Source organism: Acinonyx jubatus, chromosome A3, assembly GCF_027475565.1.
Source record: "Acinonyx jubatus isolate Ajub_Pintada_27869175 chromosome A3, VMU_Ajub_asm_v1.0, whole genome shotgun sequence".
NCBI classification, from domain to species: domain Eukaryota; kingdom Metazoa; phylum Chordata; class Mammalia; order Carnivora; family Felidae; genus Acinonyx; species Acinonyx jubatus.
The window spans coordinates 86,606,037-86,629,361 of NC_069388.1; the positions used below are offsets into that span (position 1 = coordinate 86,606,037).

General features: G+C 48.5%; 1 protein-coding gene across 24 annotated transcripts in view; it reads left to right on the forward strand.

The window, feature by feature from the left end:
- DYSF (dysferlin) overlaps positions 1–23,325 on the forward strand; it is a 224,963-nt gene that overhangs the window by 191,198 nt on the left and 10,440 nt on the right. For 22 of the 24 annotated variants that reach the window (XM_053200742.1, XM_053200746.1, XM_027072222.2 and 19 more), the window contains 10 exons: positions 6,801–6,929; positions 7,257–7,412; positions 8,953–9,044; positions 11,669–11,839; positions 12,992–13,134; positions 15,022–15,161; positions 16,420–16,508; positions 16,776–16,871; positions 17,220–17,361; positions 21,177–21,276. In XM_053200742.1, coding sequence (XP_053056717.1) covers positions 6,801–6,929; positions 7,257–7,412; positions 8,953–9,044; positions 11,669–11,839; positions 12,992–13,134; positions 15,022–15,161; positions 16,420–16,508; positions 16,776–16,871; positions 17,220–17,361; positions 21,177–21,276 — 1,258 coding nt within the window. Of the gene's footprint in view, positions 1–6,800; positions 6,930–7,256; positions 7,413–8,952; positions 9,045–11,668; positions 11,840–12,991; positions 13,135–15,021; positions 15,162–16,419; positions 16,509–16,775; positions 16,872–17,219; positions 17,362–20,167; positions 20,481–21,105; positions 21,277–23,325 lie in introns of those variants that run through there. The other 2 variants (XR_008289401.1, XM_053200748.1) reach the window with 2 other exon arrangements.

Below are 23,325 nucleotides of genomic sequence, written 5' to 3' on the forward strand. Positions count from 1 at the left end.
TTTGAGGAAATTCCACAAATACAATTATGCTTTTTAAAAGTAGACTGCTTTCAAAAAAGATAACCAGAGGTGACTCAAAGTTACACCCCAAAGGAATTGTAGAGGGTCCTGGAGAGGGTTGCCAAATAAATTCAGGATGCTCAGTTACACCTGAATTGCAGAAAAATAATGAATAATAATTTATTGTAAGTATCTTGTATAATGGTTAGATAAATATGTCTTATGCCTCAAATATTACATGAGACATACTTATCTAACAAAATTATTTGTTATTTATTTGAAATTCAAATTTGAGTGGGTGTTCTGTATTTTGCTATGCTCTGTCTGGCAAGCCTCCTTAGAGAAGGTATGCAAGGACTGTTAGATGCAGGGAGGTGCCCTGAGGAGCACCCGGAAGGGGACCAGATGAACAGGATTTGAGGCCAGTTCGAGTGGTGGGTGGTCTGGGCTTCCAGGTAGTTCTGCTGGCTAAAAGCCTTTGGTGGCCACTCTGGAGGATGATTCCACAAGGTGGCAAGAATTGTCTCTGATAGATTGGGGGCCTCTGAGTGAATGGTGCCGGGAAGCCTGGATGTGCAGAGATGAAGCCTCAGGCAGTGGCAGTGGCTCTGAAGACATAGTCTTCCTGAGGCAGCAAATTCTTCGTTGACTTGCAGTTGGGTGTGTGAGGTTGGGCAAAGAGACTGAACTATTTGTGTACCAGGAAGAAGGTCCGGCACATTGGGTCTGGCATGTGGTACTGTGGCCTTGCCAGAAAATGAGAGAAACCAAGAATGAGGACTCCTGCCAGTGTGGCCCATGGCCCTGGCCCCTTTGCTGCTCCCTCAGATGCTGGACATAGAATTGGCACTCAGCCCTCCAGCCTGACCTCTCCGAGGAGATCTCTGACAGTGTCCAAGTGAACATGGACCATCCAAAACAATAGGCATTCAACCTGTTTCGGGTGGGGTGGGGGGGATGGTTGGAACCAGACCTGGAAGGAAAACTTGTCCTTTAAGGATAAGTAAATAGAAAAAACCACCACCACTACCACCACCACCACCACCACCACCACCACCACCACCACCATGAGTTTTTGAAAAATAGCCTGTAGCATTCTGGAGAGAATGGAGAACACAATGGGTAGAGAAAAAAAAAAACCCATATTTTAGAAATTACTAGCATGGGGGAAAATACAACCCATAATCTCAGTAGCAAAAGATAGAAAACAAAAGATACAAACAAGAAAGCACAAAAACCAGAAATCGTAGAAAAACACAACAGAAAAAGAATAAAACATATTTGTTTTCCTAATAAATGAAAATGGATTAAACTCCTCTATTAAGCGATAAGGACTTTCAGACTATATCAAATTCAAAACTCATTAGACTGTCCTTAGGAGGTATGTCTAAAACAGTACAACTTAGATTGGCTAAAAAATAAATGTTATGACAAACAAAATAAGGTAAGTGCAGATAAAAGAGAAACAGAATTTAAAGTAAAAAGCAAAGGAAACAAAATGGGTGTTTTATATAAATAAAAAATACACATCTTAGTGAGAAAACACCCAAACATTTATGTACAGGACAGTAGAGCTTAGACATATTTAAAGCAAAAATGGTAGGAATATATATATGAAATGAGAGAAATTAAAGTTGCAGTGGGAATTTTAATGCATCTCTCTCCCAGGCAGATGAAGCAACAAGTAAATAAATAAGTAAATAAGAGGTCTGAATAACAAGGTAAAATATTTTTTAAGCTACATAAAAACTAGCTTTAAAATAAGGAATGAAAAATAATAAAAAAATAGAGAATACTTTTTTCCTAATGCTCAGAGAATATTTACAAAACCTGATCACATATTAGTTTAGCAATAAATTACCAAAAGCAGAAATCATACAAGACAGATTAAAATGCAATAAAATGAGAAGTTAATAACAAAAGTTTAAGCAAAAAGACCAACCACTTGGAAATTTAAAAAGTATTTTATTGAGACTTCCAGTATGAACATGGCTGCATAAGTCAGCATTTTCCCCCTTTTCTTCTGGAAATCATTCAAACCCACAAACTCCATTTTCAGTAAAAGTTGGAAACAAATAAAACCCGCAGACTCCAAAATACATGTAAGGGCTGTCCAAAGGCAACCAAGATTGGGTAGAAGCCAGTAGGCAGTAGATGAAGAGAAAACGATGAAAGGTCATAGTGGTAGCAGGTCTCAGAAAGCCCCATCCTTCCCAATAAAAGAATGTTGAGAATTAATTAAGACAGGTTATAGGCACATGGGTGCTTATTATCTGTTATCTTTACTTTTGTGTGTCCTTAAAAACTTTCATAATAAGTAGTTAAAAAATATAGTTCCTGAAGCAGAGATTTCACTATGGAATATAAAAGTTAACCCCCTTTGTTCGCAGTAATGGATATGGGAACTTTGGAGTAAGGTTCAGGCTGAAGATAAATGCTCCTTAGACCTGGTCTGGTTCAGAGAAGCAGAGAAGTTGGAGCAACCCAAGAATCACACAGATGAGCCATATTTGCGGGAAGCAGTCTGCCTCTTTGAGAGGAGCAAAAGAAATAATCAGGCTAGAAAAATCCAACACCTTTCATGATGAGTAATAATAAAAGAACTCTCAGGGCATTAATTAAAAAATACTATGAAAAAGAGAAAATACAAATCAAAACTTAGAGAAGAGGGTATATACCCACCCGGCAAATTTTTCCAGGGAGCAGATGAAATGAAATATTTTGCTGTGAACTTTTCAGAAGTAGGACAGTCAGAATCCAAAGCAGAGATGAAAGAACTCAAGGGATGGTGCGAGGAGGAGACCTGATATGTGAACTGGTAGGATTCAGGAAAGGAGAACACAGCAGTTTGGAAGGGGCATAGGCACACAGGAAGGGGCAGAGGACAAAAATGATGGAAGTCAGCAAAAGGATATGGAAATAAAAAACAGAACTATAAAACAATAAAGAGAAAATAACAGATATAGAAGTCAGGGAAAAGAGATCCAACACTTGCATAATTGGAGTCTCGGAGAAAGACAACCAAAACAGTGAACTAAAACAAAAGACACTTAAGAGTGTATAGAATGTCACTGGAGTGAAGGAATACCTGAATATACATACTCTTAAGGTCCACTGTGTGTCAGGAAAAATCAACCCAGATCGGTCAACCCTGAGATGTATCCTGGTATATGTTATTGGACTTTGGAGATAAAGAATTTTTGTGGTAGTCATACCTTTTTCTCTTCTTTTCTCTCTTTAAATGACTTTAAATTAAGTCATTTTAAAGTAGGAAATAAATCAAGGTGGCTTCAGTTTCTCCACAACAACATTTAATAGTCAATGACAGTAAAACACCATGTGTAAAATCATCAAGGAAAGAAAGGGTGGCCCAGGATTTACATTCAGCCAAGCTGCACTTCAGGCACAACGGCTACAGACACCCAAGTGGCATATTCAGAAACTGGGGATATGGGTCTCATGCCCCCATCTTGAGGAAATTCTAGGGAATGAACTCTGTTGGGAGATAATGGGGAAAGCCAGAACGAAGGGACAGGTTGTGATCATATTTTACCTTTGACCTATACTGAAAATAAATGGCAGTATTAGGGTAACAGGACAGAATATAAATATGTATGGTGAAGTTATGGAAGTGACAAAACTGACAAAACTTAGGCACAGAAGGAGGAGAGATGATGGCATACAGAGTAAGGACATGGATTGTCATGTTGTAGAATAAATAGAGTTGACAGATTGTATTTAAAACTGGCAAATAAAATAACAGGAGCATAAGCAAATTATAAGCAAATAGTACAGAGTAAATACTAAGGAAGACAATACTGCCTGAATCTGAGTGAGGGAGAGGGAGGGGGAGGGAGATAAAATTCCATTATTTTACTATTGCTATAGTAGGGAACTCATAAATACTGCCCCTAAAGACATAAATACTTAGAGAATTACTAGTATATGTAAATCTATAATAATATTAGAATATAAGCGCAGCCCATCCTAGATGTCAGAAACACACACACACACACACACACACACACACACACACACACACTAGACCATGCAGGCAAAGATTTTTAAAAAATTGATGAAATTGGGAAATGTAACATAAACATATTATATGACTACATAAATATAAATATAAACCCAGATCAAACATATCTATCATATCAGTGCATATCATATCAATCATTAATTACAAAATTTAAATCCGATCTCAAGAGATTCATGAAGGTTGAAAATAAAAGATTGTGAAAATGTGTGCCTGGCAAATGCAAATGAAAAAAAAGCAGAAGTCACAGTTTTACTATTAGATGAGAGCAGATTCAGGTCCCCCAAATGAACGAGACAAAGAATAACATTAAATGGCGCCATTGCAAGAGGTGACAGCTATGAAAATGCGTATGTGCTAAATAACACAATATCAATATTTACAAAACAGAAGTTACAGGAGACAAAGGAAGAAATAGTAGGTAGGGAGAGATTTATTTTTCTCTCCTCTTGGTTCATGTCAGGTCAAGGGGGCCCAAACATAAGAGGATATAGAGAACCGGCCTAGTCGTTCACCTGATTGAACCCCGTAGCCTGAAAATAGGGACTATGCCTTTGGCACAGTTACAAAGATTGACCGTGTAACAGGCCATGAAGAAAACTTTAATAAAGTTCAAAAAGTGGCGTACCACTGACAATGTTTTTGATTATAATGCCACAAAATGAGAACTTATTTTTTTTAAGTTTATGTATTTATTTTGAGGGAGAGACAGAACAAGCGGGGGAGGGGCAGAGAGAGAGAGAGAGAGAGAGAGAGAAAGAGAGAGAGACAGAGAGAATCCCAAGCAGGCTCTGTGCTGTCAGTGCAGAGCCCAATGTGGGGTTCAAACTCATGAACCGTGAGATCATGACCTGAGCCAAAACCAAGAGTTGGACACCTCATGAGCCACCAAGGTGCCCCAAATGAGAATTTTATAATAACAAAATCAAAAGCCCAAAAGTTCTCTTCTATCTAGACAATTAAAACACACACACACACACACACACACACACACACACACACACACCTCTGTTTTAACAGTTCTTGGTAGAAGAGAAAATATAAACCCACCCTGGCAGATTATCTAGGAAATGATGATAAAATGCTACCTATTAGAACTTGCTGGTTATAGCTAAAGCAGCATTCAGAGGAAATTTATAGCCTTAAAAGCTTAATTAAAACAAAAGAATGAAAAAAAACCATCTAGCTCTTGGATCAAATAATAAAAAGAAAACTGTAATTATGGCATGCCAAGAAAATGAATATGATAATGTTATAATCAAAACAAATGGATAAATGCCAAGGCAGTAGTGAGCAGAGGCAATTTCATAGCATTAAGCATTTTCCTTATCAGGACAGAGGGAGCCAAGTAAAGAAAGCTTCAACCGATCAAGTTACAAAGAACAGAAAGAAAAAAAAAAACACCCTGAGAATAGTAGGAAGAACAAAATAATAAAAATAAAAGCAGAAATAAGGAACTGGAACAGAGGATATGGTAGAATCGACAAATTAAAGAACTGTCCTTTGAAAGAAATAAACTATGTAAATGGGTCAAGAGCACACTCAAAACGACACATGTCAAATATTAACCAAATAACTGGTTGTTATTTTTGAGAATCAAAACGTAAGGCGATAATAATATTTACTTTATATTTACTCATATGACTAATTTTTAACAATGAATCCGCCTCCACTTGCATCATTAAAGATTTCTTGGAAGGAACAGAACTCGGTCCAGGCCTAAATGAGAAATAAAACTCAGCAATATGAGAAAGGAATTTACCTGAAGTGTCTTGTCTATCAGTTTCAGGTATAACCAACTTAGCATGTATGTTAAGGTTTTCTGTTTTGAATATTTGTATATTTATTTTGAGAGCGAGCAGGGGAGGGGCAGAGAGAGAGAAAGGGAGAGCGAGAATCCCAAGCAGGCTCCGCATTCAGCACGGAGTCCTGCGCGGGGCTTGATCTCAATGACTGCAAGATCACGACCTGAGCTGAAATCAAGAGTCGGATGCTTAATCGCTTAAGCCACCCAGGCACCCCTGTATATTAAGTTTTTAATAGCCTTAACTGTTAGGTACATTTAATCATCTATAATAGGAAACTCTTGCTTCATTTAAACCTAAGCAATTCCAAAACACTAGCATGTAAAAGTGAGTGGGAATTCAAGGGGAATGAAATCGATAAATCAGGTTCACAAATTTAAAGTAGTGTTCAAAAGTCATCCTTGGCCAGGTATCTGGTACCACTGCCATCCGGGCATCCTGGACAGTGAGCCTTTGTGGCTTAAAATGCAGACCTGTAAACTTTCTAGAGTTCTGTTGCGATCTTCAGATAACATTCAAGTTAGCTTTTCATTTATTTGTTTGATTTTATTCTCTTAAAAAAACACACCACTCTATGTACATGATGACTCCTAGATACCTAGAACATTGGATTAAACAGAAAACTGTTCCCTAGTGGTGCTGAACAGAGCCTTCCCCTCTTCCTCCCTTCTCCTGTCACTTCTGTCCCTCACCTTTCTCTCTTTACTCTCCACTATTTGCATTCTTTAACCTCTGCCTTTGTGCTTTCCTTCTCTGCCCTCTTTGTTCTTGGCCTCTGACCTTCACCTCTCCTGCCTGCCTTTGCTTCCTGAATTTGCAAATGGCCTTTTTCCTTCATTTTCTTCTCCGTGCCTTCTCATGCTTCTTCACTTGAATACTGTCATGTTTCCTCTTTCTTTGCTGACCCTCTTTTTTCTCTTTCCTTTGTCTCCTCCTCTTGTCCCCACATGTGGCAGGTCTATGACACACAACTGGAGAATGTGGAAGCCTTCGAGGGCCTGTCTGACTTTTGTAACACCTTCAAGCTCTACCGGGGCAAGACTCAGGAGGAGACCGAAGACCCATCTGTAATTGGGGAGTTCAAGGTAAGTCCTTGAGGACTTGTCCCAAACTGGGAGGCCTAAGACTGTGAAGTAAGTGAAGGGGGCAGGAGCAGCAATACCGTAGTAACTACAGTAATGACTGTGGTGTTGATGTTGGTGACTGTGTAGGTGACAGGTGGTCACAGTGCGGGTGATGCTGTTGATGCTGTTGACACGGTTGATGCTGTTGATGCATCCCTTTAGGGATGGCGGTGGGCTTGGTGGTCCCTGGTGAGACAACTCTGACAGAGATGAGGGTAATTAATGGTCATGATGGTGTTTATGTTGGTGACAGTGATGATGAATGAGTTGGCCCCTCATTCTTTTCAGGGCCTCTTCAAAATCTATCCCCTCCCAGAGGACCCTGCCATTCCCATGCCCCCAAGACAGTTCCACCAGCTGGCTGCCCAGGGGCCTCAGGAGTGCCTGGTCCGCATCTACATCATCCAAGCATTCGGCCTGCAGCCCAAGGACCCCAATGGGAAGGTAACATTCCTGGGACTCTCACCTCTTCCCGAACGGCAGGCAGGGGTACAAATGGACTGCGGAATCTTGAAACAACTCTGTCCTGGGGAGTTCACAGTAAGCTGTGGAAACCAGCCGAGCACACACAGCGCTGAGAGGTGACGGGATGGAGTTCTGTCGAGGGCCAAGTGCTCCAGGAGGTCCGAAAAGGCCAGGCAGCATAAGACTTGGGAATAATGAGGAAGGCTTCATGGAAGGAATAGGATTCTTAAGGATCAATGGGGTTTTGATAGGCTGGGAGGAAGAAGAAAGTATTTTAGCACGGGCCAAAAAACTCGGCAAGAGTTTGTTAGAAGAATGCTTAGTGTCTGTTCAGCACGAGGCTGAGGCACAGGAGGAGGCCACGTGGAAGGTGTGGCTGGGATTGGAGTCTGTGGGGCTTCAGGTGGTGGGGGTATGGGGAGGAGAGAAAGGGCTCAGTAACTGTGCAGTGCCTAGCCAGGGTGGAGCCTGAGGCAAAAGGAAAAATCAGTAATACCGATCCTGTCTTTATTTAAAATTTAGTATTTTGTTCATCATGGCCTGTTGGCATTGATTTTAGCTTTTTGAATATTGCATCAAAATGTGTTTATCTTGATTACTGAGTGTTTTTGGCACTCACTCAAATGTTGTGTCTGAGGCAAGTATCTCATCCCCTCGCTCTGCTCCTGGGCCTGAGGGCGGTCAGGAAGGAGTCTGGAGCTCTGGGGAGGTGGTGGGGGAGGGGTAGAGAAAACTTGGGAAGAGAGAAAGAGGAAAGAAGTGGACCAGGCAGGGATGATTGGAGTTCGGAGGTGCTCTCTCATCCCCTTAGATGGGTGCAGGCCTAGCGTATGTCCTTGAGGCTGTGGGTGGAGGTCTGGTGTCCTATCCCTGGAGCCCTGCCTTTCAAGGTGAGAAGTCACAGCTGCCCTTGCCCTGCTGGGAAGTCAAAGCGCAGACAGAATAGAGCCATCTCCAGCCCAGGCACCACCAGCGGCCTCCAAGATGTGACCGTGGCCAGTGTTCAGTTCATACACTTCAAGCTTTCTTTATGCCACCTCTGACCCTGGGCATTCTGTGGCCGCAGCTGCTCCCGGGAGCTAGTGCTTGCAGGAGGCATGGGGAAGGCCAGGCTGGCTGGGCTGGGCTGATCAAGTCTGGCCATCTCTTTCCCTTCGATCTGTTGAAGCAGAGGTCACAGAGAGGACCCCAGCTAGCTCAGTCACATGTGTAATACCAGCCGTTGTGTTTCTGAGGATATGAGCCTTGCCCTCACCCACCGTCTCCCAATGGGGCAGTGGTTTGGGAGTGTGGAGGACTCAGGTACCCCATTGCCACTGCCGGTCCGTGACTAGAAGTCCATGTCAGGGCCAACCGGTGTGGCGGTGCACAGGACGGGGCCCTTGGCCTGGCATGATGGCAGGATGGCAGCTTCTTGATGGCTGGCCTCCTAACCCCATCGGGAGGCAGAGGACTGAAGAGGCCTTAGAGATGTGCTGGGAAAGTGAATTCACTGAAGTCTTTCTGTCTCTTCCTTCAGTGTGATCCTTACATCAAGATCTCCATAGGGAAGAAATCAGTGAGTGACCAGGATAACTACATTCCTTGTACTCTGGAGCCTGTGTTTGGAAAGTAAGTTGGGGGCAGCTTTGGTGCTGGGGTGGAGGTACCAATCTGGATAACGCCTGCCCCGCCACCCCTTCTCCCTGCCCCCCTTCCCGCCTCCCCCCTCCCCACCTCCCCCCTCCACCTCAGCGTGGAGATGTGGCCGCCTCTGGGAAGTCCCCAGGTCCTGCAGCAAAGCTGTGCTCTGATGATCTTGTGTGTCTACAGGGATGTAACCTCAGCTAGCTTTTCACTATGTGCTGAAGACATGAGTCCTGGCAGAAGCTCCTAGTTGACCACATAAACAGTTACCTCAAAGATCAGAAATCTGAATGGAAACTCAGAGCGCACTGGCTAATTATTCTTTTTCTTAGATTAGTTTTTACTTTCGAGTAAGTTTAGATTTACAGAAAAGTTGCAAAGATAGTACAATTTTTGCATACCCTTTATACTCAATTTCCCTCACCATTAAACCTAACCCTGCCTTATTTGTCAAAACTTTAAAACAAATCGATAGTGGTGCATTCCTGTTTACTAAACTCTAGACTTTATTAAGATTTGGCCAGTTTTCCCATAATGTCTTTTTATTGTTCTAGGATCTAATCCAGGATCCCATGTTGCATTTACTAATTGTTCTCTTCTTTGTTGCATGTTCGTCTCTAGCGGATAGATAGAGCAAGGTAGTAAAATGCTTCTTGAAATCTAAGAACAGGGAAAGGAAGGATGCGCGCCCACTGCATGGGAGTAGCTCCCAGGCATCCTGAATTTCTTGCTGTTTGGATGTGAGCTTGTTTAGGCTGGAGAAAGAGTTACAGAGGGAAGTTGGTGGCTAGTTCTCTGGCATCGGTAGGAGAAGATGTGTTGTTTTGATGTTGTCAGATGACGCATTGAATTCATAAACGCGTATCTATAGATTTAGCTATGGTCACTGAGCTCTGCAGCGAGGGCCTAGTCAGCCTGGAGAATTGCTGGTTTTGAAGGTGAATCGGTCCTGCCAGTCATGAGCCAGCAGCAAGCTGGACTGGGAGGGAGGGGCTACAGGGAAGGAGGTGGGAGGAGCTCTATTTGGTGAGGTCCAGTGGCCTGCGTGAACCACAGGCTAATGGTGACCGGGCAGAAGATGTGGCCGGTTCCACAAGTGGTGCGGGGGTGAGTGTCAGGGCCCAGGGCGAGGTGGGAGAGTGAGTGCAGAAACTCTTTGTATAACTCACGTGGTGAACAAGCACAACTCACGGAATTGAATGAAAACACAGCTTTGTTTTTGTCTGCCAATATCCTGTAAACATTTATTCATGGGGGTTACCTTCCTCATTTCCTGAGTGGAAACAGGGCAGGCAGGTGACTCTTCTGCTTACTTGTACACAGTCGCTTTGTTCTAAACCCACAGTGTCAAGGTGGTAACCAGAATGTCCCTCCGTGTGCCATCAGGAACCTGACTGGCTCTAGGGTAGTTGTCCCCTCTCCCACCTGGGTATAGCTGTACTACTTTGGGTACAGATGCATGCAGCATGTAGGTGTGTGTGTGAAGGGAAGGAGGGGGCTTTGCCTCTCGCCCTGTCCTGTCTAACGTCTCCTGCCAATCCCAGACTAGCTGCCGAGGTTCTGGTTCGTGCAGGGACAGGACTAGGGGAGCCTCTGCAAGAGGAGAGCCCCATGTGCTCACTGCCCCTGTTTTCTGGGCACTCTCTGGGTGGCAGATGTTAAAGCTGATTTATTTTCTTGTGAGTGCTTTCCAAAAGTCTCCTCTGAACCCACCCACTGAAGCTCCCACGATGTGGCAGATGCTATGTCCTTTTACTGGTGGCCCTTTTCAGATGGGCCTGGAATCTCACTGCTGGAGCTCCAGGTCCCGTGGGGTAGGATTCAGGGTGGCTCCGTTTGGGCATCATGGTGGCCCAGCCAGGATGGGAGCAGTGTATAGCCTCTCTCTCCTCCTCCTCTCAGCTGCCAGCTGCTTTTCTTCCTTGAGTAGGAGTCGGGTGCCAGGCTTCTGCCTCCCGCCTGCAGGGAACTATTTCAGGGGGAAAGGGGCTTTACATCTACATTTGACCAGGGTGAGGGATGGGGATCTCAGAGCATAGCAGGAACTCTCTCCCAAGAAGTCTCTTTACAGATCCTCCTTCTTCCCACCCTGCAAGCAGGTGTGAAGCCCTAAGTGTCCCCAAAGTGGATTCTGGGCCATCCCCTTGGTAAATTCCAGAGCACTGGCACTTTCACACCTCTTGCTTCCGGTTGTCCTGGTAGAAGCTTCAGTTTTAACTTTCTGTTCCAATTCATTGGTTCATTTTGTGGTTTATCAGGCAGGTACATACCATATGCTCAGCCCAGATGATTTGGGAGCATCTGATACACGTGTGCATGTGCACACACACACACACACACACACACTCTCTCTCTCTCTTTCTCTCTCTCTCTCTCTGTCTCTCTCCCTGAAAAGCCCAGCATCAGTAGAGCATTGGGGGTAATAATTTAAGATATATAGGAGACCCAGGAGGGTGGACCCCAGGACCACTCTTGGGAGGGGAGAAAGGGGCCAAGGAAGGCTTTCAAGCCCCTGCTCTTGTCCTGCTCTCCCTCCCTTGAGTACCCGCTGTGTCCAACAATATCAGGGAGCCTACAGCATTCTGACATCTGTCCTGGGCTCCCTGCAGGATGTTCGAGCTGACCTGCACTCTGCCTCTGGAGAAGGACCTGAAGATCACTCTCTATGACTATGACCTCCTCTCCAAAGATGAAAAGATTGGGGAGACAGTCATCGACCTGGAGAATAGGCTGCTGTCCAAGTTTGGAGCTCGCTGTGGACTCCCACAGACCTACTGTGTGTAGGTGTATGGGAGCTGGTTGCTTCCCTGCCAACAGTCCTGCCCCCAAATGTGGAGCACTTACTGTGTGCCAGCCCTGTGCTTAGCACTTTATAGGTGTTCTCTTGCTCAATCCAATTAGGGTCTTATCTCTATTGTACAGATAAGGAAACTGAGGCCCAGAAATATTATGGCTTGCAAATGGTGGGGTTAGGATTTGAACCTGTTTGTCTGACTCTAAGAACCTGGCTCTTCATCATATTGTTGTAATCCACTTCTCCTTAAGACATTACCGAGCCTTGTAGAGGGAAGAATCAAGAAGGGAAAGGCAGGGGCACATGGGTGGCTTAGTCGGTTAAACGTCTGGTTTTGGCTCAGGTTGTGATCTCACAGTTCATGGGTTCAAGCCCTGCATCAGGCTGTGTGCTGAAAGCTCAGAGCCTGGAGCCTGCTTTGAATTCTGTTTCTCCCTCTCTCTCTCTCTGCCCCCCTCTCCCCCACTCATGTTGTGTCTCTCTCAAAAATAAATAAACATGAAAAAAACTAAAAAAAAAAGAAGAAGAGAAAGGTGAAGGGAGACAGACAGTGGGGCACATGGGTGCCAGTTGAGCCTGAGGGGGTTAATGTCAGGTGAACTCATGTATGGACAGCCCCTGTCCACTTCTTGCCAATTTGGGTCTCGTTGGGGTCTGATTCTCTAAATCTGGAAATGAGAAACATTTAGATTCCAACTCAGTATTTATTTTTTAAAGTTTATTTAATTACTTTGAGAGAGAGAGAGAAGGGGAAGGGGAGAGAGAGAGAGAGAGAGAGAGAGAGAGAGAATCCCAAGCAGGCTCTGTGCTGTCAGTGTGGAGCCTGACATGGGGCTCAAACCCCAAAACCGTGAAATCATGCCTTGAGCTGAAACCAAGAGTTGGATGCTTACCCGACTGAGCCACCCACACGCCGCCCCCCGCCCCCAACTCAGTAAGTATTTAAGTAAGTCCCGTCGTCTCTGGACCTCGGTTTCTCTGTGTGTAAAGTGGGCGCCCCAGACACAGCGAGTGAGGGCGCCCATGTCAAAGTGAAGGGTGGGTGATGCTGTGCATGTGGTACGCAGGGCAGTGCACATCACTCTGCCCTCGGCGGTGCCCTGGAGTGTCTCTTCTTTGCCTTGTGTTTGGGCCTCAGCTCTGGACCTAACCAGTGGAGGGACCAGCTCCGCCCCTCCCAGCTCCTCCACCTCTTCTGCCAGCAGCGCAGAGTCAAGGCTCCTGTGTACCACACAGACCGCGTGGTGTTTCAGGATAAAGAATACGCCATTGAGGAAATAGGTGAGCTGCCACGTGACCCCAGAACCACGGTGGGCTCTCCCTCTACGTCAGGGATCAGGGCGGGGCCAGGGGCCAGGTCGTGGTTAGGATTCGTTTGCTTCTGGCTTTGGCTGCTCAGACTGTAATTGGAGTTTGGGGTGCAGACTACTTCTGTGAAACGGTTTTCTACGTGAATTGCACTAGGTTGCCAGCTTGGCCTTCGTGGTATCTTCCGAGCCCCGCCCCACCCATCCCTCCTTCCATCCCCAACACTCATAGCAGGCAAAGGGCGGCCAGAGAGCCTGAAGCCTCCACCCTCGCCCCTGGATCTGCCTCGTGCTCACACCTGAGAACTCCACCACATGCTCCCTGTGTGTCTGGGATGTCCACAGGCCTATGCTGCCCACCAGGAGCAGCTCAGACTCCCCGGAGGTGTTTACAGGCCCAGGGGGCCCCTCACTTCCTGCTGGTTTCAGGGACATTTGATGTCAGAGCTGGTGCTGAGGTTATAAAAGGGGAAAGGCGGCTTTGATTCCTTCATCCCAACCCCCTCCTCCTTCTCGTTCTGTTTTTCTGACTCTTTTAGGTCGTGGCTGAGCCAGCTCCTCTCCATTAGCCCTTAACCCAACCCCCATTCTCCTTTCCCATAGAATGTGCATCTGTTTTCGGGGTGGTCTCATTTCCTTCTGCTAGTCTGTGAGCAGCTTTAGCACAGGGACCAGGGCTCATGGTCATAAATTCATAAGAAAGGAAAGCCAGAAAGCTCTTGATGGTGTGGTCGGACATCTGCCTATTTTTGTAGATGAGGCCACTGAGCCCAAGAATGGCTAACGACCTGCCCAAAGTCACCCAGACAGTTAGGGGCAGAACCGGATTCCTGGCCCAGTGTTCCTTCTGCAGTGCTGTGCCGCTTCCTTTGTGGCATCTATTGAAGTGGGCAGAGCAGGCTTGATAGGGGTGTGTGTGTGTGTGTGTGTGTGTGTGTGTGTGTGTGTGTGGTGTGTGCATGAGAATCTGTGCTGGTGAACATGGGCACACCATGGTGCACACACCTATGTGTGTACATGTGTGTTTGGACAAATGTGGATCCACCTACCTCCAGTCAAAACTTCTGTCATGGGGGCTCCAAGTTCATGTTGCTGGCTGATTGGCCAGGCTTGTTTGGGTCAGAACCACCCCTGTGTCCTCATCTCATCCACAGCACCAGCGCTCAACCCACTGCCTGGCAGGGAGGAGCTGTACCTGGGAAGCACGAGGGGATAGGGAAGGGTGTTCACATCCAGTCATGCACCTTCCTAAATGAGGGTGGCATCTCAGCTGTCCTGCTGACCAGCTGTGTAACTGCTCTGTGTTTCATTTCTGTCATCTGTAAAATGGGCCTAATAGCATTTACCTTATAGGGTTATTGTAAGGATAGAACTTAATAACTTAATATCTCTGAAGAACAGTGCCTGATTCCTGTTCCAGTTCACTATTACTGCAATTATTTTAGCTACTACTGGTAATAGAACAGATTGTGTGAAGTAGAGAATGGTAGTACTAAAAGCACTTAGATGCCCAATCTGGAAGTATAGGTTGCTGAGGCTCAGAATTTGGAGCAGTCGGGGACGGCTTCCTGGAAGGGGTGAGCTTTGGTGGGCAGGGAGGGTTTGTATTGGTGGAAAAGAGGAAGAGCTTTACAGAAGAAGCTTGGTAGAAATGATGGCGATGAGGAATCTGGATTTTAAGCCTGGAGCCAGTGGACAGCAAGGCTTCCCTTACAGAGAGTGAGACCTGTGGATCAGAAGTATGTCTTGGCTGGAGGGGAGGGGGAGGGGGATGGTCAGGGGCTTCCCGAGGCCTCCAGGCAGCCCCACCAGCCCTTGCTCGCTCAGCTCCGGCAACTTTTTTGTCTTCTCTCTGGAGCAGAGGCTGGCAAGGTCCCGAACCCACACCTGGGCCCAGTGGAAGAGCGTCTGGCCTTGTATGTCCTCCAGCAGCAGGGCCTGGTCCCTGAGCATGTGGAGTCCCGGCCCCTCTACAGCCCCCTGCAGCCAGACATTGAGCAGGTAGGACAGTGAACCTTGGGCCCCTGAGCCCTGCCCCCCAGCCAGCCCTGTCCCAAGGACAGCATGGATATGCCAGAGGCACCAATGGGGAAGCTCAATATTTGGCCAGTTCCTCCTTTACGTGTTTTTCCACAGTCTGGGTGGTGACTGCTGTTAGCCCATGAGGGGAGCTCTTAGACCTGCCCCCGCCTGCCCCCAGATATCTACAGCCCTCAGGACCTGGGGAAGAACCTGAGTCACCTCCTTTATCCCCATGGATAGACCTCTGACTTTCCATGAGGCATTCAAAAGCCTCTCTGTTTCAGCCTGGCCCCAGGATGCGCTCCCCTACCATTGGTCAGTGACATCCAGGTGGCTGGCCTTGGGTTGGGCTGCAGTGGGGAATTCAGACAGGGATACTGGCACCCTATGACAGAATGGCAGAGCTGTCACTGAGAGCAGTCACCAGGAGGGCCAAGGGCATCCTCCGTGCAGAGGGAGGGTGAGCAGAGGGGCAGCAGGCCCAGGGCTGAGACTGGGAGGCTTCCTGGAGGAAGTGAGGTCGGGGCTAGGTTTTGGAGGAGGAGGAGGAGAGAAAAGATTACGGGCAGAGACAAGCCAAGGTAGCAATGAAGGTGCCTTCGTAGACATGCAGGGGACGTCATCTCTGCTGTTTGGAACTGAGCTCTCTTCCTTGGTATGGGGCTGCCGACACCCCAGAATGGCACAGCAGGTGTTGAAATGTGAGCTTTCATTCTCTAGCTATGTACCCTGGAGAAGTTACTTCAATCCTTCTCTTTCTCTATGAGATGGGGACAGAAGTAATACCCAGCTTGCAGAGAGGAAAGGAGCCGAGGGGTGGCAGGTAGCGTGGTTTCCTGTAGCGGAAATCCTCTGGACCCCCTCTGACTAAACTGTGATCTCTGACCCTCCATGACTTTGTGTGTGTCATTCTCTCAGCTGGAAATGCCCCTCACCCCTTTTCCATCTGGCATGCTGAGACTCAACCCAAACATCATCGTCTCTGAGAAGCCTGCCCTGACCCCCGATCCCTAAGGCACAGGTCCACGTCAGCAGCCTGTGCTGCAGGGGGCTCACTGCTGCAGTCGGCCTTGTAGTTCCATGTAGGGCACCTCCTCTTCGGGGTGCTGGTGAGCCTCTCCATGGCAGGGCCTGGATGTTCTCTGTTCTGTGCCCCGCCTATCTGGCACAGAGCAGGTGGTTGGTAGGTTTGGTGGAGTGAAAAAGGTGGGGAGAGAACAGAGTTATGTCTCCGTAGGGGAAGCTGCAGATGTGGATCGACCTATTTCCAAAGGCCCTGGGGAGGCCTGGACCTCCCTTCAACATCACCCCACGGAGAGCCAGAAGGTGACTTACCCCAGCCATCGGCTTGGAGCTGAGCAGAGTGGCAGAATGGTTGCAGCCAGCTGTGGGTGGGACCTGGAGGTCACTCTTAGGCCGGGTGGGGGGCCACTTGGGCCACGGGGTACCGCTCTTGTGTGTGTTTGGCCAAGTGCCCAGGTGGAGGCAAGCATCGGGGTCTTGTTGGGTGAGCTGGCTTCTTGGCTTCTCAGTCAAGGACTGCACACCCTTTGGTGGGAACCCCGTGTGGACTTGAGCCATTCTTCTCCACAGGTTTTTCCTGCGCTGTATTATCTGGAACACAAAGGACGTGATCCTGGACGACCTCAGCATCACGGGGGAGAAGATGAGCGATATTTACGTGAAAGGGTGGGGAGTCATGCCCCTTCCTGCCTGTCCCTGGCCCCATGGTGCTGCCCTGCTCCCTCTGGGGTGGTGGAAAGAGGGTGGTCTCTGCCCTTGCAGAGTTGTTTTCCTACCATATTTCTTCTTTTGCAAAAATCTCTGTGTTGAACGTATAAAGTTTGAGGATGTCCCTCAAGAGAGAAGTTGGAAGGCTTTAAAATTTATGGCACATTTGGTACTTCATGGAGATTTCTTGGGAATTATTTTTGCTTTATCCTTTACCAAGTTCATTTACCTTCTTAACTGCCTAAGTTGAGGATGCAGAGTGTGGTGGAAGCCTTAATTAGAAATGTTCTCTAAAACATTGTCTAGTTGGATGGTTGGCTTTGAAGAACACAAGCAAAAGACAGATGTGCATTATCGCTCCCTGGGAGGTGAAGGCAACTTTAACTGGAGGTTCATTTTCCCCTTTGACTACCTGCCAGCTGAGCAAGTCTGCACTGTCTCTAAGAAGGTGAGCATCGTTCCCATCCGCCGTGGTGCTAGTCCAGGGCTTTGCCTATGGATTGGGTTCTCCATAGGACTGGGGATTGCTTACATAAGTCCCTCCTGCTGCCTTGTCCCCCACCTTTCTGTGTCTGGTGCCTGTGATCACTGTCCAAGCTGGAAAGTTACTGGGAGCAGCTGTGGTCTTCTAGGCCGGAAGCCGTTGCCCTCCTCCCTGACCTCACTGCAGGCTGAAGGCACCTGGCGGACCTGGTGCATCAGCCAGAGGGCAGAGGTGGGTTCTGGGACTTCAAGTTCTGTGTCTCAGCACCTCTCCATTTAGGTCTTATCTGGGCAACAAATTCATTTTTCCTAAAGTAGGCAGATCCCGAGGCACACAGCCTCTTTTCTGGTGGCACTGCACTTGCCCTTGGGGAGCATCCACAGAGCACGGGCTGAGTGGAGGCAGGGGGCACCCCTGTTGGGGCTTCTGATCACCTGCATCCCACCTAGAACCAATCCATCTTGAGGTGTTCTCTATTCAACTAAATGAATGCCGCTCTGGTGTTGAGGTTCCACTGGTCCGATTTCCTTCCTGAGGTGGCTTAAGGCTTCAAGCCACAAAGCTTCTGTGATGCCAATTTCTTTCCTGAATGCTTGAGTGACTTAAGGGAGGGAAATACAGAATGTACTTCTTACGTGCTGCTTAGGTCTTTTTAGCTCTGTTCACTTCATCCTTTCCCCATGACCCCTTCCCAGCCTGACACACGGGATCATCTGCATTTTAGAGAAACCAAAACGGTCCACGGAACATTCTGAAACCATCGCAGAAAAGCAAAGGGGGTTAAACAAGGTTAAATGAATGCTTTCACCCAGGGATTGCTGCATAGTGCCTGCCAGCAGGCAGAATTTAGCAACAGCCTTGGGTTCTGTGCCGTCAAGGAAAGCCTAGCCTGTTTGTAGGTTTAATCTCGTTTGCCTTTGCTCAGTGTGTTTGTCTAGCACAAGTTGTTTCCATAACAAAGCAAATGCTGCATTTGTTGGGGAAGAGCTCCAAATCAAACACACGCTGCCTCTCTTTGCTGTGGGCAGAGGGAGAGTGGGGGCCAGGAAAGGGGAAGGGAGGGCTCAGGCATCCTGCATGCCATCTCCAGTGCTCAGCATGGCATACAAGCGGCCAGGTGTGGATGGGAAACTGAGGCTGAGAGATGCAGAGTGGCCTGTTTAAATGGGAGGTGGGACCACCCCCTTCATTGTGACAGGTGGAGATATGGGCAAGGAGTCACAGGAAGCAGAGGTTCTATTTTTGCTACAAAGTAGGAGGAGAGATAATCTCCTGGCACTGAGGCAGGTGACTTGAGATAGGTGAAAAAGGCTTGAAGTAGCCATTGTGCTGAGAGAGGGAGGGAGCAGAGAGAGAGAGAGGGAGAGACAGGGAGAGAGAGATGGAGAGAGAGCTCATTGTGATGCTGAGATAGTTACCTGGAAGTTCTGAGGGCCCAGCTGGAGTTGCTGGTTACGAACCTGAGGTGGCTCCATTCTGGCAATGATGGAGTTTCATCTCGGTATTACAGGCACTGGCGAGGAAGGAGAGAATTGGGCTGACCCACCATGGCACAACCCATAGGCTTGGGCTAGTCCTGGAAGAACGAGAAGGCCACCAGGGCTGCTGGGGTAGAGAGAAGGAAGAGGGGTCAGGGAGTCCAGGAGAGGCCCCCAGGGTAGCAAGAGGAATGGAATTCTGGGGGGTACCATACTCCAAGAGAGGGTAGCTGGAGGTAGGGGTGGAGGAGGTCAGAAGAGGAGGTTGAGAAACAGACTCCAGGGGGCTCTGAAGTCAACCAGGAGAGTGAGGGAGGAACTGGCTTGACCCAGGAAGAGCTAGCTGGTCCCTTTGTGGGACCCAGGAGGCAGGTGGAGCTGTGCCCATATCAAGGCACCAATGAGCTGGCCTGGGCCAAAGGACTGAGTCTGGGGGTGGGACAGTGTGGAGGTACCGCACAGCCTCTGGGCTCCCCAGTTCTGCTGCAGAGCCAGCCCTCTGCCGAGGGGTTCGGGGCCTCTGGCAGGCAGGCCCTCCGGGGACCCCATTAACCAGACGAGACTGTCGTAAAGCACAAGGTCTCCTTTCATCCGGCTGCTTTGAACCACCGCTGGTTGCCCCGGCCTGGCTCCCCACCTGGAGCCCAGCACACCCACTGGGGCCTGCCTGCGCGTCAGGCACCCACCCTGCAAATAAACAGCTAGTAAAAGGGCCCAGACCGGGAGCGTAATGAGCGCCTGGGACCTGGGGGGCCATTCCCCAGGCTGGAGCCCCAGCCCAGCTGCTCCCACCAGGGGCCGTTTGAACCTCTGGCTCATTACTGAGCCCATAAACCAGGCCGGCCGGAGGAATGGAGGATGCTGGCGGCCTGTGCAGGCGGGCCTGCGGAGCTGGCCATAAAAGCCCCGCCAGAGAAGGGAGGCACCTGCAGGAGGGCTGGGGCCCGGAAGAGGGGAGGCACCAGACAGGGGCCAGCTGGGGGCCTGAGCCCCTCGCCAAATCAGGCAGCAGTCCAAGCTGCAGTCGTGTGCTTTGCAAGGTGACCATTCCTCACAGGGCATGGATTTTGGTTCAGGAGCCCCATGGGTCTACGTGACCTGGGGTGGCCACACAGCAGGCAGAGCCCTGGCTGGTACAAGCCTGTGTGTACAGGGCGCCCAGGGGCAGGCAAAGCCTCTGTATCAGTAAGTGCTCCCCGACTCCCCATAGTGTGTCCCCCGGGACTCTGTCCAGGCCCCTACTGTGACCCGGCACTCAGGATGTCTGAAGATCCTATGTCCATTGCCTGTAGGATCGTCACAATGTTTCCTGTCCTTGCCACTCACTCAGCAGAAGTTCCAGCAAGAGGACAGAGGACAAGCGGGAGCAGGAAAGCCCCAGTGACAGTCCTTTGGGTTAAGCGTGGCTGGATTCAGGGGTGAACTCAGGCCTCAGCATGCCCGTCTTTACCCCTCAGCTGCTCTGCAAGGCCTCTGTGGGACGAAACCCAGGATAACACTGGTCCAGGCTGAGTGGTCTGAGGGAGGTGGAGTGGGAAGAGCAGGAAGGTGTTGAACTTGCCAGCACCTGGGGCTTTTGATTTGCTCCAGGGCAAGCTCTTGGAGGTAAAGATGGGGTGGGTGGCCGTGCTGAGGGAGGAGCTGGGGTTACCGTCCCCTGGTGTCAGCTCCTTCCACCAGTGTGTCAGGGGGATCCTTCTGGTGACAGCAAGGGTTGGGTGGGGGGCCCCAGGTTCCCAGCCAGCCAACCCTGTCCCTAAGAGCACATGGGCAAAGCAGGATTTAGAGGCAAGAGCAGGACTGGAACCTGACTGCCTGGGTTTGAATCCCGGCTCAATGCTTAGCGGTGTGACGCAGGCAAGCTACTTGCTCTGGTTTTGACAGCTGTAAGGCCAGCAGCATGTCCCATATAGCTCGTTGGAAGGATAAATGAGCTCATAGTGGTAAAAGGCTGGCACATAGGAAGTGCAGATTAATATTATTATTATTAGCTGTCAGACCTTGGGCAAATTCTTAACTTCTCCAAGTCTGCACTTCATCATCTGTAAAATGGGAGCAAAGCCTCTGCCCGTGGACTTGGGAGACTTAAAGGAGCCACCTCATGTGAAGTCAGCCTGCATGGGTCCTTCCTGGGTCCTTGAATACTGTCGGCTGGGATCTTAGCAATCTTCCCACCAAGATCTGGTTCTGGCAAATCCCTAAGAGATGTCCCATTCACTGCCTCCTCTAGGAAGCCTTCCAGGCTGGAAGGGACCACTGTTTCTCTCTAATCTTGCTTCCCTGCTTCCTCCTCGGGGCCAGGATGCTTTCTGGAGGCTGGACAAGACTGAGAGCAAAATCCCAGCACGAGTCGTATTTCAGATCTGGGACAATGACAAGTTCTCCTTTGACGACTTTCTAGGTGAGCACCGTCTCTGGTCAGCACCATCCTGCACATTGGGAGTTGACCCAGAACCCCCGTTGTGTGTGTGTGTGTGTGTGTGTGTGTGTGTGTGTGTGTGTGTGCTTGCCACTCTTGGGAGGCTGGCAGGAGGAGTGGTCCTACTTTCTGTCCTCAGGTTGCTCAGGGTCACTGCTCCCTGGTGCTGAGTAAAGTCTGTGACACAGAGCAGTGCCTGAGTGGTCAGAGCTGCCTGTCTGCAGAGGTGGCCTTGAACGCTGGGCTACGTTGGATGGTATGAGTCAGTAGGTAAGGAAGAGAGGAAAAGCACAGGTTTGAAGGCAGCGCAAGCATAAGCTGGCTGTCGCCGGCTGTCTGGCCTCACACTTGACAGGATGCCCCCACCTCAACCCCTGTCTAGACTGGGCAGACTGGGCCCAAGTAGTGGGGGGCTCAAGTCAGTCTTCACCCTTGTGCCTGAGTGATGAGTGAATGAGCCACCGCGGCTCCATCCTCCAAGCCCCCAGGCAGGATTCCGGTGGGGGAGAAGAGTGCAGAAACCTGAGCTGGGCTGAAGGATGTGGTAAAGACAGGGTGAGATGTGGGGCGAGGAGGATGGCTGTACCGGGCCAGCAGGTGGGACTGTGAGTAACAGCCCTGTCACAACCGTAAGAGTTACCCGGAAAGTGTGGTCTGGCCATACAATTGGATATTATTCAGCCATAGAAAGAAATGAAATACGGATCTATGCTATAACACGGATGAACCCTGAAAACATGCTAAGCAAAGGAAGCCAGTCACAAAAGGACTAATATTGTATGATTGCATTTATATGAATCGTCTGCAGTAGGCGAATCCAGAGACAGCAAGTAGCCTCGTGCTTGCCAGGGATTGGGAGGAGGGGATTAAGGGTGACTGCCGATGGGGATGGGGTTTCTTTTGGGAGTGATGACAATGTTCTGGACTTAGATAGTGCTGGTGGCGGTACAACTCTGAATATCCTAAAGCCACTGAGTTTTACACACAAAAATGATTAAAATGGTACATTTGATGTTATGTGAGTTTTAACTCAATTAAAAAAAAGAAGTGAGGGGCGCCTGGGTGGCTCAGTCGGTTAAGCGGCTGACTTCGGCTCAGGTCATGATCTCGCGGTCCGTCAGTTCAAGCCCCGCGTCGGGCTCTGTGCTGACAGCTCAGAGCCTGGAGCCTGTTTCGGATTCTGTGTCTCCCCCTCTCTCTGACCCTCCCCCGTTCATGCTCTGTCTCTCTCTGTCTCAAAAATAAATAAACGTTAAAAAAAAAAAAAAAAGAAGTGAGCCTTGTGAGAAAGGCAGTCCTGGGTTCCTGTTCCACTCTGCCACTTGGGAACAGGGCAGCTTTGGATGGATCACTGGAGCCCTTCTTGGGTGGCCCTTGATTGCAGGAAGGTGAGTTGGTCTTTGCTGAACCCTTGAGCCCCTGCAGGGACGTTCTGAGGAGCAGCCCCAGCAGGGGTGAGGAGGAGGGCTGTTTTCTCCACTCCCCACCCCACCCCTGTCACTCCCGGCCTGGTCACCTGCCCTCAGAGGATGGGGGGACTTTTGCAAAACTTCACTGTAAAAGAGTCAGCCTGTCGAAATCAGGGCATCGATGGGACTTCTGTTATTTTATTAATTCTCCTGCCATACATAATTCCTGTAGAAAAAACAGAAAATGTAGATCAACAATGTCTCCCTTTACTTATGTATTAAAATTTCTCTACCCAGAAATAACCTCCACTAATATTTTGGCATATATTATTTCATATATAAGCAAACACATATATGTATATGTGTATTTATACATACATATGTGTAATCATACATGGCATATAGAAAGAGCAAAATGAGTTTTTATCACACATATGCTTTATATCCTGGTTTTTTGGGGAAAACTTAATATTTCAAGAACATCCTTTCTGTTAGCAGTTTTCTGCCTACATTTATATCTGCATCATCGTGCTTAATTCCTGCCTGTTGGTGGACCCTCTTCTGCCTATTTTCTCTTGGTGGGTACTCAGCTCATCTTTAGATCTAACAGTGTGAGTGACAC